General features: G+C 44.5%; 1 protein-coding gene across 2 annotated transcripts in view; it reads left to right on the forward strand.

Annotated features, from left to right (window-relative positions):
* Positions 1 to 19,328, forward strand: part of NSF (N-ethylmaleimide sensitive factor, vesicle fusing ATPase) — an 83,836-nt gene extending 64,508 nt beyond the window's left edge. For both annotated transcript variants that reach the window (XM_068919310.1, XM_068919311.1), the window contains exons 18-21: positions 8,230 to 8,364; positions 9,155 to 9,268; positions 17,154 to 17,209; positions 17,775 to 19,328. In XM_068919310.1, coding sequence (XP_068775411.1) covers positions 8,230 to 8,364; positions 9,155 to 9,268; positions 17,154 to 17,209; positions 17,775 to 17,790 — 321 coding nt within the window. In that variant the 3' untranslated portion in view covers positions 17,791 to 19,328. The remainder of the gene's footprint in view (positions 1 to 8,229; positions 8,365 to 9,154; positions 9,269 to 17,153; positions 17,210 to 17,774) is intronic.
* Positions 19,329 to 19,399: the final 71 nt, after the last annotated feature.

Genomic DNA, 19,399 nt, shown 5'->3' on the forward strand with positions numbered 1-19,399 from the left:
ACTTAAACATGCCAACAGTGTGCTTTCTGATTTAACTAAGGAACAGTTCAGTCCAAGCCAGTCCCTGGCTCAAGCATGTTGCTCCCTCCCTTGTTTAGAAGGTATTTCTGACTAATACATGATCCTGGATAGTAGGATTTTAGTTTTTTCTTAACTTGAAATTATCTATCAGGCATTAATAAAAATGAAAAGCTCAAGATCTTACATCTCTTGCTCGTCCTGTCTGTTTGCACTTTCTGACTTGATGAGTTTTAAAAACATCACAAATGATAATTTTTCTGAGTCTTCACTGAATGAGACGAACAGGGAGGGACTCTCTTTTCAAATTCTTCCTGTTTGTTCATTGGAATTCTCTTATGTCTTTGAAAATGTCTATATAAATAAAAACCATGCCAACAGGAAAACCTTGAAGGTTGGTGTCAGGAAAAAGCAGAGAAACACAGCCTGGATGAACTCAGTTCTTTGTAAATTTTAATACCTTGAAAACAGAGTAACATATGCAAGAGTATTGTTTTCATTAGAGAGTTTGGTGAAAAGACCTTTCAAATCTAGAACTTTGAAATGAATTGTAACATCACAGGCCCTGAAGTTCTCCATGTGACTGTCAACCTGGGAGAAAAAACACTTTTCCCTGTGAACTGTTTATGGTATGTGAAGCCTCTAATATAAAGCTTGGATTCTGCTATCGCATAAGTTGGAACAGAGAGATGGGCAGTGTGTAACAGCACAACCATTTTTGATAGTCATAATCTCATGTAATCATTGATTTATTGCTGGATATTTCCACAATATCAGCAAATGATTGTTCCCATAAATCAGGAAGGGAAATTGGAACTTATTTTGCTTCGGTAGTCCAGGGAACTTAATATCATAAGTTGTCCATTTATTTATTGCATCCTCTGAGATTATGTTGCACTTCTGTTGGTAGCCGAGTCTCCGTGAAAGCAGGATGCAGGACTTGAAGATCTCAGATATTTGCCAAGTTTATGCATGTTTTTAGAGATTCATACTTTCCAATGTTTGAAATGCCCTTGAGGCTGGAAGACTTTGGGTTGACAGCCAATATTATGGTGACTTAAGCTATAAATTGTTGGAGGGTAGAGAGAGAGAGTGAGAGTTTTCTTAGGAAATGTCACTGTTTGACTGATGTTAAATTTTTTTGCTAGATGTCCATTATCAGCTACTGTAGAAATTAGGGCATTGGGTTAGGTGGACCCTTTGGTTTGATATGGCTGGGAGATTCTGATGATGGGGTTCTTATGACACAGTCTAGTATATTTGTTTCTTATCAGCTTCTTGTGACAATCATGGCATGTGGGGAATTTTTTTCATTAAAAAAAGAAAAAAAAACTGTGAAAGTAGAGGTTTCATGAAGAAAAAGGCCAAGGCTTTTCCGCTATGAACCTTTACCCTGAAAGAGTTTGAATCTGGGCATGAAGACTCTTAGGGTTTTAAGTTAAAGTGAGAAACCCACGAGGCAGATAAAATTGCTGGTTAATCGTTGCTCTTCCAAGTTCCTTGTGAGATGACTAGTTCCCTTGGGGAGCTTTTTTTTTTTTTTTTTTTTTTTTTTTTTTTTTTTTTTGGAGATTTTGGTTGGTTTCAGCAGTTTTGGATGTAAGTTGAGATGCAAATACATACCTTGAATGTACATGAGTAGCATCAGTATTACTTACCTGCTGCATGAGGTCAAAGTGACATGAAATCTGCCCTGGACTGAGGTCACGGTTCAAGTTCATTCCTTGTAAAACTGGAGTGTCCTGGCTCATACCAGACATGTCCCAATGCTGAGAAAATTTGTTGTCCGGTTGCTGCGGAGACAATATCTGTTTGCCGTTGCTATCAGATAGGCCCATATTAGTCTGAATGGCCCCAAATGTGAACAACACAACTAATTTGAAAAGTTTAGAAACAGGAATTACAAAGCAGTTGAAACTGCAAGCAAGGAATGAATGGGAAGCGGAGTGTGCTTCTCAGCAGTACAGCTACGCTGCTGCCATCTCAGTGGCCCAGATTACGTATTCACATAGTGCTGTCACGGCACTTGCAGTGAGTATACTTTATGTGCAAACAGCTTCCTACAATTACTGTGGGATATGTATATAAGAGGAGCGTTTGTGTGATGATATATCATTATTATGCATTGAGCTATATATCTCTGTTAAATTGGCTCATGAAAACTACCTCCCAGATTCTCCTTTTTCCTATTGTGCCTATATTACTTTAATTTAGTGTGGGAAGTGCAAATACTCCAAGCTCCTTGTTTTCTGGGCTTTCTGCCTTCTTTGTACAATGCAGAAATTTTGGGAGTAAACACGTAAGACTTTAAAGGAACTAGACACATCTCTGAGTTTGCTTTAAATTCCCAGTCACAGCTCGTGATTCCTAGTTCCTCTGAGCAAACCTTAAATAGTGGTATCTATTACTAGTTCAAGAAGACTGAAAAACATTGTGTTTTGTTTAGCATCTTTTTAAAACCAATTAAAAAGCTTTTCTAAAATGGATTGAAGAGAGGAAAATAAACCATGTTCTCTTGGGTCTTTATTTCAATCAAGTTTCCCTGTGTTGTGCAGGAGAAGAGACTGGGGGGGGGGGGGGGGAATAGAAGGACTGAAAAAGACTGTCGCAGCAGGGAGCCAAGCGGGAGAAAAGGACTTCTCTGAGAACTAAGCAGCAGCAGCTCCAAAAGCCGAAGCTGCTTCATCTACATGCAGAGTCACACAAGGCAAGGAGACACTCACCAGCCCCACAGAGGTTTCACATGTGCTTCCCTGCTGGTTCCTGTGAAAAGCTAACAATTGGTTCAAAGGGTGAAAGACCATTGCAGCATCCCCGCACTAAGCTGGACGTACAATTTGTGCAGTGTTATGAAATGTCTGGCTTAGCAAGATGCTCTCGAACACTCTTGTGGATGCCCTTCCAATGCTCCCAGAGGGCCCCAGCCCCTTTCCTCTCTGGGACACTGGAGGCATTTGCAAATTTATGAAAGTTGACGGGGAAAGGGGGGAATAATCTCCTTGTTTGATATATTCCCACATGCATTCCTGATTCCACTTCAGTTGATGTGAAATGGGAGCAACTCCAGTCAGCAGTGACCTTAGGTTTACACTTATAAAGCTGGGGAACTGCATTTTCTCCCATTACATGCAAAGAATTGTTGTTACCCCGAAATATCTGTTTAAAAATTTACAAGGGACCAGAGCGGAGTGAACAGCCATTGGGTAGCCAACAGGCACTTCCATCATACTTGGCTATAGCATACTTTGAGCTCCCCTCTGCTTCGCTTGCCTGGGTCTGGTTAGATTTTCTGAATTTATGCAATTTGAGACTCCATTTGCATGTTGAGGCGCCATTTGTGTGTAGCAGAGTCTAATTCTTATATGATCCAGTTTGCCTTTGATAAGTCAATGCAATAATATGATGCTCATTAAGAGGTGAATATTGTGTTAGCATCAGTATAGAAATGCTTGAAAATGTAGTAATTTAAAACTGCTTCACAGAATGGCTGAGGTTGGACGTCTGGAGATCATCTAGTCCAACCCCCCTGCTCAAGCAGGGTCCTCTAGAGCACGTTGCCCAGGATCGCATCCAGGCGAGTTTTAAATATCTCCAGAGAAGGAGACTCCACTACCTCTCTGGGCAACCTGCTCCAGTGCTCTGTCACCCTCACAGTCAAGAAGTTTTTCCTCAGGTTCAGATGGAACTTCCTGGGTTTTCAGTTTGTGCCCATTGCCTCTCGTCCTGTCACTGGGCACCACGGAGAAGAGTCTGGCCCCATCCTCTCAACACCCTCCCTTCAGATACTTGTAGACGTTGATGAGATCCCCTCTCAGTCTTCTCTTCTGCAGGCTCAACAGGCCCAGCTCTCTCAGCCTTTCTTCAGAGGAGAGAGGCTCCAGTCCCCTCATCATCTTTGTAGCCCTCCACTGGACTCTCTCCAGTAGTGCCATGTCTCTCTTGTCCCGGGGAGCCCAGAAGTGGACACAGGACTCCAGGTGAGGTCTCCCCAGGGCTGAGGAGAGGGGCAGGATCACCTCCCTCCACCTGCTGGCAACGCTCTTCCTCATGCACCCCCGGATACCATTGGCCCTCCTGGCCACAAGGGCACATTGCTGGCTCATGCTTAACTTGTTGTCCACCAGCACTCCCAGGTCCTTCTCGGCAGAGCTGCTTTCCAGCAGGTCAGCCCCAGGCCTGTCCTGCTGCATGGGGTTATTCCTCCCCAGGGGCGGGACCCTGCACTTGCCTCTGTTGAACTTCAGGAGGTTCCTCTCCGCCCACCTCTCCAGCCTGTCCAGGTCCCTCTGAATGGCAGCACAGTCTTCTGGTGTGTCAGCCCCTCCCCCCAGTTTCCTATCCTCAGCAAACTTGCTGAGGGTGCACTCTGTCCCTTCCTCCAGGTCATTGATGAATACGTTGAACAAGACTGGACCCAGGACTGACCCCTGGGGGACACCGCTAGCTACAGGCCTCCAACTAGACTCTGTGCCACTGACCACAACCCTCTGAGCCCTGCCATCCAGCCGGTTCTCAAGCCACCTCACTGGCCACTCATCCAGCCCACGCTTCCTGAGTTTACCTAGGAGGAGGTGATGGGAGACAGTGTCAAAAGCCTTGCTGAAGTCCGGGTAGACAACATCCACTGCTCTTGCCTTATCTATTCAGCCAGTCATTGCATCATAGAAGGCTAGCAGGTTGGTCAAGCCTGATTTCCCTTTGGTGAATCCATGCTGACTACTCCGGATGCCCTTCTTGTCCTCCGCATGGCTTAGTGAGGACCTCCAGGAGGAGCTGTTCCATCACCTTTCCAGGGCTGGAGGTGAGGCTGACAGGCCTGTAGTTTCCTGGCTCCTCCTTCTTGCCCTTTTGGAAGACTGGGGTGACATTGGCTTTCTTCCAGTCCTCAGGCACCTCTCCTGTTCCCCACGACCTTTCCAAGATGATGGAGAGTGGCCTAGTGATAACATCCGCCAGCTCCCTCGGCACTCGGGGGTGCATCCCACCGGGGCCCATGGATTTGTGGATGCTAGGTTTGCCCAAAAGATCTCTAACCCAATCCTCCTCAACCAAGGGAGAGTCTTCCTTTCTCCAGGCTCTCTCTCTTGTCCCCAGGGTCTGGAATTCCCCAGGACTGGCCTTAGCAGTGAAGGCTGAAGCAAAGGCAGCATTCAGCAACTCTGCCTTCTCTAGCGCCTTCGTTACCAGGGCACCCGCCCCATTCAGCGGCGGGCCCACGTTTTCCCTAGTCTTCCTTTTGCTACTGATGTATTTGAAGCAGCCCTTCTTGTTGTCCTTGACATCCCTTGCCAGATTTAATTCCAAATGGGCCTTGGCCTTCCTTCTCGCATCCCTGCATATATGGCACATTGCCTTTACAGCAGCTGCTGTAGAAATTAAGGAGAAAAAATGTGAAGGTTTCTGAAGATGGGGACACTTTAGCAATGTTTCTTACAGGAAGGGTGAATCCATCTGTGTCTGTGTGTCACTGCAGTGTAGTTGGACAAGGTCAGCTTTTCCAGTTTGACTTGATGGCTTTTCATGCCTTTGTGGTATTGCCTGGGGCAAAACATTTCTGATTTGTAGGTTTTTCTGTTTTTGGTGAGCAAGTTGCCTGAAACTTCTAAAAATAAAAGGGACTCCTGACACGTCTTCATCTTCTTTTAGTAATTGATACAGCAGAGATTATGCTTATTTTATGGTAACTGATTTTCAGGTGGATGAAATTTAAAGGTAGCATGCTGAAGTGCTTAGCTTCTTCTGAAGAAAGTAAGGAAAAATCCATATACTTTGGGTGCAGCACTTAAAAATTTTGGTCAATTTTTGCAATGTAACCATCTATTCTGATGAGTTCTCATTTATCAGTTGTTTGGGATCATGAGCGTGGATCCAAAGAGTCATATCTAGAAACTACTGATGAGTCTGTCCTCTGTTAACTTATCCTTTTAATTGTGAACCTTTTTAAGCTTTTGTCGTTCTTGGTGTTGTGCTGTATGAGTTCAATTTTGTATGAAAACGTGCATCCTTTTATTTGGTTTAAACCTGATGCTTGATAATTTCACATTGTGCTTTGTAGTTTTTATTCTGAGAAACAGCAGTTTTAACCTGCATCTGCTCTACACAATCAGTGACTTTATAGACTTCTCTGATAGCCCCCAACCAATTTACCGAGAGTCTATTTAGAGAAGCCATTCCGTGCTTCTGACTGTCCTCGTTGCTCTCCTCTGATTTCTCTAGATTAGTCTTGTATTCGAAATTGTATTTGAAATGATGAGGATTGCACAGTATCTTTAAAGTGAGAGGACACTGGATTCATACAGTAGAATAGTAACTTCTATTTTACTCTTCTCAAAAATTGTTTGTTTTGCATGACGCTTAGCACTGAGGTCGTATTTGCAGAGAACTTACCGCAATGACTGATGCCAGTGGCTTTCCTAAATGTTAATAACTCATTTGGAGTCATTTTTGTGTGTATAGTGGTTGTCTTTTGGCCTGATTTCCAGCAAGTTTTGGATTCATCTGACTAAATGTGGCTGTTAGAACATAGTTTACTGTGCGAGTCTGGAGCGTAGGCAACTTCTTTGGGAGAAGATAACTTTCATCTCAGCTTTGTTAACTAAAAAGGAAATCTAGACAAGGAGCTCATATATGGACACCTGAAGTCAGAAGAGGTAAAACTTATAACGCTAATTAAATCTCTGTACTGTTTGTATCTGTTCCTGGTGAGCCCTTTTAGTCTCTGATGAAACCACAAACTGGATTCCATTTTTATCATAATCAAACGCAGACTGTATCAACTTAGAAGTTATTCAGGTACTATCCTTCACAACATTAGTCTGCAAGTCATTTCCCCCTGATTGATGTAGTATCTGCTGTGCTATGTACTGTGCACATGTTGTTAGCTGTATTTTGGGAACAGAAACTGCCTTTGTGGCCGCAGCAGAGCACTTTTTTATAAAATGCTCATAGTTCATATATGCTCTGGTTTCAGCTTGCCAAACATGACTTCCTTGTGCTATCTTAGGCTACAAACAAAGCAGCACTTCAGTTAGTTACCATTTCTAGTGCTTCCTCTGCGTCCATCATTCAGAGCAGGAATGTAATCTGTTCAAATATAAAATAAGTGAAATAGAATGGCAACCAGGGAAAAACAAGTTGTGTGGAAGATGCATCTTCTTCACCAAAGATGTATTATGTTTAAGTGAGTTTTCATTCTTCATTAGAGGAATGCAAAGCATTCATAAAAATTAATTCTGGATACCCTGTGGGAATGGTTTTTGTGTTTTACAACGATAAATTGAGTTTCTGTGTTGCAAAGACCAAGTCTAGAACTTTTCTCTTTGTCTCTGCGCATCAGCTAAACTCCTATACAGCAAATTAGTAGGATACTCGGCCAGCCAGGCCTCTCCTCAACCCGTGGGCTTCTTGTGTTCTGAATTGTGAAAGGGACTGATCACAGCTCATAATCCCACCAGATACTTCCATCAGCCAACCTTTGTCGGTGTGTGAAAACTGAATGGTAAAATTAAAATAGCATTGAAATGGCATATGCAAGATGAACTAGTGAAAGTTGATTTTCATTGGCAGTTGATATTTTCCATTTTTTGCTCCTTATCTCTGTTATTTATAAACCTGTTATTGCACAGGCCAACTTGGAATTGGGGTGTGCACTGTTGGTTTGAACTCGGAGGCTGCCATGCTTGTTACTGGCCTTTTGGAAAACCACAGTGGCAATGGTAAATCTTATGAACTTAGGACAACCTCTGTTCTTATAGCGTGAGCTATAAAACTATTGGAGTTGTGTGTACAGTGGCAGAAAGTGTCAGTATACCCACAGGATTTCTAAAAAGAGAGTGCTACTCTGAGAAATCGTCTGTAATTAAGTTTTTGGAGTGGGGGTTGGTTCATGCTTTTAAATCTAATGGCATTTTAGCTATTTATAATGGTGAATTTATTAAAAAAGGTAAGATAGGAAAGCTGTGAGTGCAGGCGGGTCTCTTGTGTACCATAATTTTTGGCCCTTTTGATGCCATTAGTCTGACTTCTGCAATCTTGTGCTAGTCTCATACGGTTGATGTTGTCTATGTCAAATATTGAGGTGAAGTCTTATTAATTTTATATCAAGTGGTATTTTTAAGTGGTCATTTTCTCTCCAGTTAGCTGGAGCTTCCCAAGTGTGGTTCCTCTCCTTTTGTTTCTCCTTCCTTGACACTTTTTCTGTTGTGTGGGCAGGGTCGCAAGCTTCTAATCATTGGAACTACCAGTCGCAAAGATGTACTGCAGGAAATGGAAATGCTGAATGCCTTCAGCACTACTATTCATGTGCCCAATATTGCAACAGGAGAGCAGCTGATGGAGGCGTTGGAGGTGAGAAAAAGTTAGTGAATGACAAAAAAGATCAAAATTTGCTGGAAATGAATGATTTTGCAGTAGATCTGCATTTTGGAACACCATCCCACTTAACCATGACCTAACAGCAATTATGAGGCTTCTCTGAATTACTTTGTCATATCATAAATGAAAGAAGAGAACCATAGATCTAGGGAAAAAGTTCATGGAGTGGATTGAAATGTTCAGAGAGCATGGAAGTGGGTAGAAATGTATAATTGGGGCACTTAAACTGAAATGTGCCTGGAGGATGCTGAGCTCTCATTAGCTGGAACAGCATCAAATGAAAGTGCTCAGTACTGGAGAGATTATAGGTTCTTTATAAATTGATGCTCCAAATGGCTTCTTACTCTATGCCACAGTGGAATTTGTAGCATGTATTAAAAGCCATTAAAATAAACTTAACAGGCAGAACTTTTGTACAACCTTGCAGAATTGTCACAATGATAAAATCACTAAAGCATGAAAGATTTTGAAACTTTTGCAACAGGTTTGAAAAGGTATTGTGGCATAAGCCACTATGTTCCTTCTAGGATTTAATCTGGAGAAAAGCTAGAATGGGTCATAAGATTGAATCAGCAACTAATACTATGAAAAGAAACATTACGCAATAAAAGAATCTCTAAATATTTTGCCTCGTCTGGGTATACTGCAATAAAACAGCTATCTTTCTAAGCTAGAGAATGAGCTAGCTTCTCATTCCCTTTGCCCTGGGTTAGGTAGCGTTTCTCCTACTGACAGTCTCCTTATCTTGTCCCCCCCCCCCCAGCTCCTGGGTAACTTCAAAGACAAGGAACGCAGCACCATTGCGCAGAATGTCAAAGGGAAGGCCGTCTGGATTGGTATCAAGAAGCTGCTGATGCTGATAGAAATGTCATTACAAGTAAGAACATCTCTGGTCCAGGAAGGACTGGGGTAAATAGAACAGTCTCAGAGGCTCCCACTTGTCTGCAGACTCTTTCTTTGACTGTGTGGTGGGAGTCTTTGAATAGGTTTAACTGAAAAAAGAAGACATTTTCTGAGCAAAGAAATCACCAGGTCTGTGGAGAGCTCTTTAAAAACGACAGTGCCTATAGGCTGCTTAGAGCTACTCTTCAGAGAAGAGCATCTGGCAACTAGAGGGATTGGATTAATTTACCTTTCATGACATTTCTGCTCTGCGCACAGCATGTTGAGATTGCAGATAGTGATCATTTAGGATTTTTTTTTTTTTTTAAGAAAAAGGTGCCTGTGCAGGTATATGTGCTCTTTCCCTGAAGAAGATAAATCTGTCAGGCTGTTCAGCTGCTCCTCTCTTTATTTTCCACTTTCAGCACTTTAAAGAAAATAATTGCAGAGGGTAGAAATATGTAGCTCTTACCCCTCCCCCGCACCCATCATCTATGCCTGCAAGCCAGCCATCAAGGTTATGCTCGACAGTAGGTGCATGCTAAAAATGAGAGGGTGTAGCATGCAGCTCTAATCCTCCATGGCTGACATTTCAGCGCCCTTCTGAGGCCCTCCCCCCTCCACACACACTCTCTTTTCACATCAAATGGATTTAGTGCAGCTGAGTGAACTGTTCTTAGATCTTCCTAGGAGAGGCTGAGCATAAGCTAAGAGGCATGTAGTTTAGCAACATATAAGTCATGTATCCCTCTGTTCACTATTCACAATTCTGTTAAAACTTGCACAGGACTAAGGATATGCTCTGACTAGATGTCACCTCAGGGAATAAAGTCATTTATCTAGATTACTTTTTCCTCTTCTTCCTTGGCTTTTAATTCCATACCTACAGGCAAGTCAGTAAGTCATTGCTCACATGTATTAAGTGTATTTAAGGGGTGCAGGCCTTCAGGGACTGCCAGGCTCCGTTGCAGTCCATTTCACTTAGCCTTGACAATGGATTCCTTCTCCTGATATGGGACGTTTTCTTTTACTGCTTTGACCCTAAGTATTAAGTATTTGTTCTTTTCAAAACTGAAGGTGAAGACTGTGTAAATTATGTGCTGAATTTGAATCGTGGGTAGGAATACTTACCCCAAACTTATTCACAGCATTGTCCCATGGCAGCACACCTATAATGCTGTAGTTAGGGGATATTATGCATAGCAGACAGGAGGCTGCCCTGGACTATCTAGACAGGTAAGCTGATCACAGAATCACAGAATCGTTTAGGTTGGAAGGGACCTCTGGAGATCATCTAGTCCAACCCCCCTGCTCAAGCAGGGTCCTCTAGAGCATATTGCCCAGGATCACATCCAGGCGGGTTTTGAATATCTCCAGGGAAGGAGACTCCACTACCTCTCTGGGCAACCTGCTCCAGTGCTCTGTCACCCTCACAGTCAAGAAGTTTTTCCTCAGGTTCAGATGGAACTTCCTGGGTTTTCAGTTTGTGCCCATTGCCTCTTGTCCTGTCACTGGGCGCCACGGAGAAGAGTCTGGCCCCATCCTCTCAACACCCTCCCTTCAGATACTTGTAGACGTTGATGAGATCCCCTCTCAGTCTTCTCTTCTGCAGGCTCAACAGGCCCAGCTCTCTCAGCCTTTCTTCAGAGGAGAGAGGCTCCAGTCCCCTCATCATCTTTGTAGCCTTCCGCTGGACTCTCTCCAGTAGTGCCATGTCTCTCTTGTCCCGGGGAGCCCAGAAGTGGACACAGGACTCCAGGTGAGGCCTCCCCAGGGCTGAGGAGAGGGGCAGGATCACCTCCCTCCACCTGCTGGCAACGCTCTTCCTCATGCACCCCCGGATACCATTGGCCCTCCTGGCCACAAGGGCACATTGCTGGCTCATGCTTAACTTGTTGTCCACCAGCACTCCCAGGTCCTTCTCGGCAGAGCTGCTTTCCAGCAGGTCAGCCCCAGGCCTGTCCTGCTGCATGGGGTTATTCCTCCCCAGGGGCGGGACCCTGCACTTGCCTCTGTTGAACTTCAGGAGGTTCCTCTCCGCCCAACTCTCCAGCCTGTCCAGGTCCCTCTGAATGGCAGCACAGTCTTCTGGTGTGTCAGCCCCTCCCCCCAGTTTCCTATCCTCAGCAAACTTGCTGAGGGTGCACTCTGTCCCTTCCTCCAGGTCATTGATGAATATGTTGAACAAGACTGGACCCAGGACTGACCCCTGGGGGACACCGCTAGCTACAGGCCTCCAACTAGACTCTGTGCCACTGACCACAACCCTCTGAGCCCTGCCATCCAGCCGGTTCTCAAGCCACCTCACTGGCCACTCATCCAGCCCACGCTTCCTGAGTTTACCTACGAGGAGGTGATGGGAGACAGTGTCAAAAGCCTTGCTGAAGTCCGGGTAGACAACATCCACTGCTCTTGCCTTATCTATTCAGCCAGTCATTGCATCATAGAAGGCTGTCAGATTGGTCAAGCCTGATTTCCCTTTGGTGAATCCATGCTGACTACTCCGGATGCCCTTCTTGTCCTCCGCATGGCTTAGTGAGGACCTCCAGGAGGAGCTGTTCCATCACCTTTCCAGGGCTGGAGGTGAGGCTGACAGGCCTGTAGTTTCCTGGCTCCTCCTTCTTGCCCTTTTGGAAGACTGGGGTGACATTGGCTTTCTTCCAGTCCTCAGGCACCTCTCCTGTTCCCCACGACCTTTCCAAGATGATGGAGAGTGGCCTAGTGATAACATCCGCCAGCTCCCTCGGCACTCGGGGGTGCATCCCACCGGGGCCCATGGATTTGTGGATGCTAGGTTTGCCCAAAAGATCTCTAACCCAATCCTCCTCAACCAAGGGAGAGTCTTCCTTTCTCCAGGCTCTCTCTCTTGTCCCCAGGGTCTGGAATTCCCCAGGACTGGCCTTAGCAGTGAAGGCTGAAGCAAAGGCAGCATTCAGCAACTCTGCCTTCTCTAGCGCCTTCGTTACCAGGGCACCCGCCCCATTCAGCGGCGGGCCCACGTTTTCCCTAGTCTTCCTTTTGCTACTGATGTATTTGAAGCAGCCCTTCTTGTTGTCCTTGACATCCCTTGCCAGATTTAATTCCAAATGGGCCTTGGCCTTCCTTCTCGCATCCCTGCACACTCTGACAACGTCCCTGTATTCCTCCCAAGTGGCCTGTCCCCTTTTCCACATTCTGTACACTTCCTTCTTCTGCTGGAGTTTGGCCAGGAGTTCCTTGCTCATCCATGCAGGTCTCCTGCCCGCTTTACTGGACTTCTTACTCAGGGGGATGCACCGACCTTGAGCCTGGAAGAGGTGATCCTTGAATATTAACCAGCTTTCTTGGACCCCTCTTCCTTCCAGGGCCCTGCCCCAGGAGATTCCCCTAAGTAGGTCCCTCAAGAGGCCAAAGTCAGCTCTCCTGAAGTCCAGCGTTGCAATCCTACTCATTGCCCTGCTCCCTCCTCGCAGGATCCTGAACTCCACCATCTCATGGTCACTGCAGCCAAGGCTGCCCCCAACCTTCACATCTCCAACTAGACCCTCTCTGTTTGTTAGTACAAGGTCTAGCAGCGCACCTCTCCTTGTTGGCATCTCTACCACCTGGGTCAAGAAATTATCATCAATCCTCTGCAGGAACCTCCTGGACTGTTTGTGTCTAGTTGTGCTGTCTTCCCAGCAGATGTCAGGGTGGTTGAAGTCCCCCAGGAGAACCAGGGCCTGTGATCGTGAGGCTACTTCCAACTGTCTGTAGAAGGCCTCATCAACAACTTCCTCCTGATCAGGTGGCCTGTAGTAAACCCCCACCACCGTGTCACCCATGTTACCCTGCCCTTTAATCCTTACCCATAGGCTCTCAACTTGCTCTTCATCCACCCCGAGGCAGAGCTCCAGACATTCTAGTTGCTCTCTCACATAAAGGGCAACTCCACCACCTCGCCTTCCTGGCCTGTCTTTCCTAAAAAGCACATAGCCATCCATGGCAGCATCCCAGTCATCTGAACTATCCCACCATGTCTCTGTAACTGCAATGAGATCATGGCCCTGCGACTGCACACAGATCTCTAACTCTTCCTGTTTATTCCCCATGCTGTGTGCATTGGTATACAGGCATTTCAGAGAGCCAGTCAAGCATGCAAGCTTCCCAGGAGAGGTGCAAGAGGATCCTCCATAGCCATGTTCCATGCTGTCTCCCCTGGCTGTATGCACCCGCTGGAGGCATCCTGACTTGAGCGGTGTTTTACTGACTCCCCTGCCACTATACCACTCCCCTTCCCCCATCTTGCCATCTTGTGCATTTTCTTAACCAGACAACTGTTTTGTACACAAGTCCACAACTGGTCAATTTGCGGGAAGATAGGCAATGCTATGATTTGGTTCATGCCATTTTCTACAAATTGGAGAAGCACAAAAGGGTTGTTACCGCTAATAATATAAATCACCTGTCTCCGCTACTATACATGGATGGTTGATTTCAATGCAGCTAATGTTATTACACTGAATTCATGGAATCACAGAATAGTTGTGATTAACATACATCTAGTCCATCTAGTAGAGCCCCAGCCACTCAAGCAGGGTAGGTAGAACAGGTTGCCCCACACTGTGTCAAGTCAGGTTTTGAATATCTCCGAGGATGGTGACTCCACAAGCCCTCAGGGCACCTGTTCCAATGTTAAACCACCCTCACAGTGAAGAAGGATTTTCTTGTGTTCTGGTGGAATTTCCTGTGTTTCAGTTTGTGCCCATTACCTCTTGTCCTGTCACTGGGCACCACTGAGAAGAAGAGTCTGGCCCTGTCTTCTTTATCCTTTCCCGTTGGATATTGATACACATTGATAAGCTCCTCCTTGAGCCTTCTCTTCTCCTGGCTAAACAGTCCCAACTCTCTGGTATGAGAGATCCCCCAGTCCCTTAATCATCTTTGTGGCCCTTCACTGAACTTGCTCCAGCAGGTGCCTGTCTTTCTTGTTCTGGGGAGCCTGGAAACAGTACTCCAGCTGTGTGTCTCACCAGTGCAGAGTAGTGGGGAAGGATCAGCTCCTTTGACCTGCTGTCAATGCTCTTCCTAAAGCAGCCCTGGATACTGTTGATCTTCTTTGCCACTAGGGTGCATTGGTGGCCCTTGTTCAACGTGGTGTCCCCCAGGACCCTCAGGTCCTTCTGTGCAAAGTTGTTTTCCAGCTGGTTGGTCCCCAGCATGTAGTGGTGCCTGGGGTTATTCCTCCCTAGGTGCAAGACTTGGCATTTCCCTTTGTTCAACTTTGTGAGATTGCTCTCTGCTCATTTCTGCAGGCTGTCAAGGGGCCTCTGAAGAGCAGCCAACCTTCTGCTATATCAGCTACTTCGCCCAGTTTTGTGTCGTCTAAAGACTTGGTGAAGGTACATTCAGCCTCATGATCCAGGTCCTTAATGAAGAGGTTAAACAGTATTGGCCCCATGACTGACCCCTGAAGGACACCACTACTGATTGGCCTCCAACTGGGCTTTGTGCTGCTAATCACAACCTTTTCAGCCTAGCGGTTTAGCCAATTTTCAGTCCAGTGCACTGCCCACTTATCTAGCCTGCACTTCATCACTAAATGACATTTTGTTTATGTGGCCATTTGTAGGTGTTCACACCTTGACCAAATACTAGCTGTTCTGAGCACGTACAGGAATTCAGAAGAGAAGTGGTACAGTTTATCATACGATAAATGAAGCTGGAAGAGACCTCAGGATGTCATTAGTCCAATCTCCCGCTTGAGTCAGGGTCAGCCCTGTGGTCAGACCAGAGTCACTGGACAAAGAGGATCTGAGACTCTCTACCAGGTGAGAGTCATAGTCTGCTTAGTCATCCAGTGTTGGATTGCCCATGTGGATTCCCCCAAAGAAGGGTAACTTACCAGTAACCAATGTTCAGGGTGTGTGACCCGTGTGCACATCTTAGTATCCCAATTAACTTCGACCTTTCTGATAGAAGTGAGAGAAGTGAAATAGTGGCAGATGTGCTTTCCCTTTATAAGCCACGTACCGAACAGTAGAGGTTGAGGAGAAGAGTTGGACTAGAGGGATACTGCACACAGGAAACTTTCTGGTTTCCTGTGACGTAGTGCAACAGTCCTTCTTAGTACCTGTGTATTATCCATTTCGAACACTGCTTTAGGTGGTAAAGTAGCCTTTCTTTTCTGCTGAGATGATGAAAATTACGAACATTACTTGCATATGAAAAATCCAACTTAGTAGCTCAATGATCCTTAGTAAGTTCTTTTAAATCATCTTTTTTTTAACAAATTATTTTTTCTTAACTAAAAACAGTTCAGTAGTTGGTATTGAGCTATTGGCCTTGCTGGCTTATTTCACAGTGATGGGAAATTACAGTTTTGGGGGCTTTTCTTAGCGCATAGCAGAAATGCTCACTGGCTGTTTCTTCCCTCCTTACATGATTAGTAACACTGCTGTTTTTAGGTTTTATTTTCTTCCAAGATATTTTTAAAGACCTTTCTGTTGCCCTCGATTGCAATGGTCATGGCTTTAAATAGATAGATTCTTCACATCTGGAGTTAGAAAATTTCTTTTAGGAATAACAAGCATATGATAGAGGAGTTCAAGAGCCCCTGTTCTGCCTCCTTCGTGAGAGGCTAGGGCATATGGTGGAAGGATTTTTATTTTGCCCAGGATAAGTTCCAGTTCTCCTTTTTTAGTAGAGCACTTGCCTGTTTAATCCCAAATGGGTGGTAGAGCTGGGAAGCTTATAACCTCTCAATTTTGTAGTACCGTTTACTGAACATTTTCAGAAATAGCCTACTGTATTTTGGGCTGCGTGTTAAAGATACAAGACCTTGTTGAAGATTACAGAATAAACACAAGATTGAGCTTTCTGGTCAAACAAACCCTTGCAATACAATGCAAAGATGCTCTAGAGAACTAGCAGTTCCCAGTTACCAAGTGTTTATAACCCAAACTCATAGTATCCTGACCTCTGTGAAGGAGGGATTTTGCAGTAGAATCTTCATTCCTATTTCTGTAATCTTTAAAAACAAAACAGAAACCCTGCCATTCTTCAGGTCTTGTCCATATTTTTCAGCTCTTTGTACCTTGATGTAGTGATGGCAATTTGCCTCGAGTCTTTCACAGTACAGATGCTCAACAAGCCCATGCACAAACACGAAGGACTGATGGCATTTGAACCTCGTGGCTTCTGGTGGCAGCCTGGGTGTGTTTCCTTAGGAGTTCTCACTTCCCTGTTGTCTGTATCTTACAACTGGGGGGAAGGCAGGACTGATCTTTAGGAGGGATGTTGCTGGTTGGCAGAGCTGCAGCAAAAGTTGGTACTGAAGTTCTGGAATTCTTGTTCTGTGGTTCAATTCTTCCTAACATGCTAACCCACCGTATACACCTCCTCTTCTCTGGCACTTTGCTGCTGGCAGCTAGAGCATATAAGGGGGAAGGAACAGAGAGGAAAAATGGGGGGATTTTGAGTCCCTTCTGCTGCTGATTGTACAATTTAGGCTGTCCCAGCTCTGGAAAGGGGGAGGGAGAAGCAGAGATAGAGTGGGACTGGTTTGTGCAGATACAGGCTAGAAGGGGCACTGTGGGATGAAGCTAGGGTGAGGTTTGCCATTAAAACAGAAATACCTGATAGAAATGATTGTATGCATTTCCAAGTTGGCTTGTCTTGTGGCTATGCAAACCCACTGTGCTTGTGCTACTAAGCTTTGTGTCTTGGTGCAGTGCTGTGTCTGCACTAGTTAACTGCATACCTTCTGGACAAGCAGGCTTATCTTTGGCCAGGCCAAAGCATGGGCAAAGCAAATGCACACATTTCTCCAGCTACCGTTGTGCATGTGGCTTCATTTTCCTATTGTGCTATTTGGGAGATTGCATCACATGTAATGGAGATCTGTTTTGTCTGGTATGTAGATGGATCCTGAGTATCGGGTGAAAAAATTCCTGGCTCTTCTGAGAGAAGAAGGAACGTAAGTACTTTTGTTTTAAAGAGTTGTTCAAAAATTTTTGGTGGAGTCAGAAACAAGGCAGCTACTTCCCTTTGAGAGGAAACTGCCCTCGTTTATATATAAAGAACTGTGTATCAGAGCGGTTCTCCCTATAGCTATACCCTACTTGTTACAGATGAAGACTTTTTGAGAACTGGCATGCCTGAATTCCCTGCTTTCTTCATTTACCTGTGCTTTTTAAAATAAATTTAAATGAGATATTGGACCATGGTTCTACTTTAACTAAAGTAAATTAGAAGAGGTTCTACTAGAGTTGAAATCCAGCTTTTTATCTAATATCTGGAACTTTGATTTCCTGCATTTCTCCTGTCCAAGTAAAGGATGTCCTGCTCTTTCCCCTTTAGGTATCACAGCGAAGTTAGGCCCAGGCTTGACTGTGACATCTCCTAGAAAATGACTTTCTAATACATGTAGGGCAATACCTGTTCTGGGGAAGCTCACAACACGATCTATCCTGGCTACATGTGAATGCTTGATGCTTTTATACACATCTGTGCTTTCTTGATGGATTTGGCTTCTTTTGCAGGAGTTCCCTAGACTGAAGATGGACCAAGTGCAAGATCAACAGCTAGAAAAGTGACCAATCTGGAGACTATACACTGGGATCTTTACTCATCTGTGTTCAACACACTGGACAAAGTGAAATGCTTCCGTGTTTCCAAGAACCCAATGTGGAATTTGCATGTTTAGTGCAATACAGTATCTTTATCCTTTGTCTTTAATATACAGATGTCATGTGGAAGTGTCTTCTAGAACACTGTGCTTCTGTATCTGTGCAGGCAAGGTTATGTTCTCATTTGATTTTAACATGGGGGAAATGTCCTGTAAGTTTTGAAGCTAATGCTCGCTTGTGTCCAGCATCCAGTTGCTATGATAGGAAAGAAAACCTGACTTCTAATAAAACCTGACAGTCTGTGGTGAAGTTGTATTTAAAGTACTATTCTGTATTATTCTGGGCTGATGAATACCTTCTTGTTCAGTTATGTTGTCATATGCCTCATTGAATATAATTACTGAGCCAGGCAGATAACCTAAAGAAAGTGACTACAATAATTTAGCTCTAGAATTTTCTAGATCCTAATACCCTTTTTTTTTTTTTTAATGCCCAGGTATTTTGTGGCCTGATGGGGGAGAGACTGCCTAATGGTATTAATGACAGAAAGAAGGCAGGGAAATATGTTGATCAGAGTAGAGGAAACTTTCAAATCCAGTATTAATGGCTTCAGAACTTGTTGTTAATTCAACTACAGTTGTGAGATGCTGGTTCCAACCTGAAAGCTCTTCATGAGTGCAGTGTAGAAGGTAGTTCTGGCATTAGCCATGCTGATTATATTCCATTTTTCTGCCATGTTACCAAAGGCTGAAATTCATCCTTTGAGAGAGAGAGAGGAGGCTAAGCTCTCAGGCATCCATGAGATGTACATTGCCACAGTTTTGCACTGAGGTAAAGGAATGTATCAAACTTTGCTTACATGGTCCTTGCCCAATAGTCATCTCACATCAATGAGATGCTGTTGCTGATGACTGCATGAGATTACTTCCCTCTGTTTCATTGGCTCTGCCTGTTTAATAAGGTTCATAGAACATACCTCAATTTGGTGGGGCAAGAAATCAAAGCCATTTATGAGATCTTAGTCAGGGTAGCTTCCTAAACTTGACTAGACACCCTGTAAGGACTAGCAGCTTTGTACCTAAATCGACGTTCCCAGGGAAGGAAGGTGCTTTGTGTTCTTTAGGCCTGAAGGTGAAGGTTCTCTAGTCCTTATTTTGCATACTTAGAGCTATCAGAGTATTTTAGCCACTCCACTCTGGTTTCTTTTCCTTTGGCAGTGCTGTTGTATTGTGATGACATTGCAAGTCCCAGTGGTTATTATTCCCTTTCATTTTGTGTATGATCTTGTGACTTTATTTGTTCTTCTTCACTCTGCTAGTCTTAGTGACAACAGCACACGTTAACTTATTTTTAAGAGTAAATGATATAAACCTTATTATGTCTTTGTCCAGAGCTATATTGATGAATAAATATCTGATTTAATTGCACATTAATGGGTTCAATAAAAAGCACAACTACTTGTGATGATCTGGGAGACAGCTGTGTCTTTGGGGGTAGTTGAGCAGAGGTATATGTATTGAGTGCTGCTGTGTGGCATG

The sequence above is a fragment of the Struthio camelus genome, chromosome 25 (assembly GCF_040807025.1).
Source record: "Struthio camelus isolate bStrCam1 chromosome 25, bStrCam1.hap1, whole genome shotgun sequence".
Classification (NCBI taxonomy): Eukaryota; Metazoa; Chordata; class Aves; order Struthioniformes; family Struthionidae; genus Struthio; species Struthio camelus.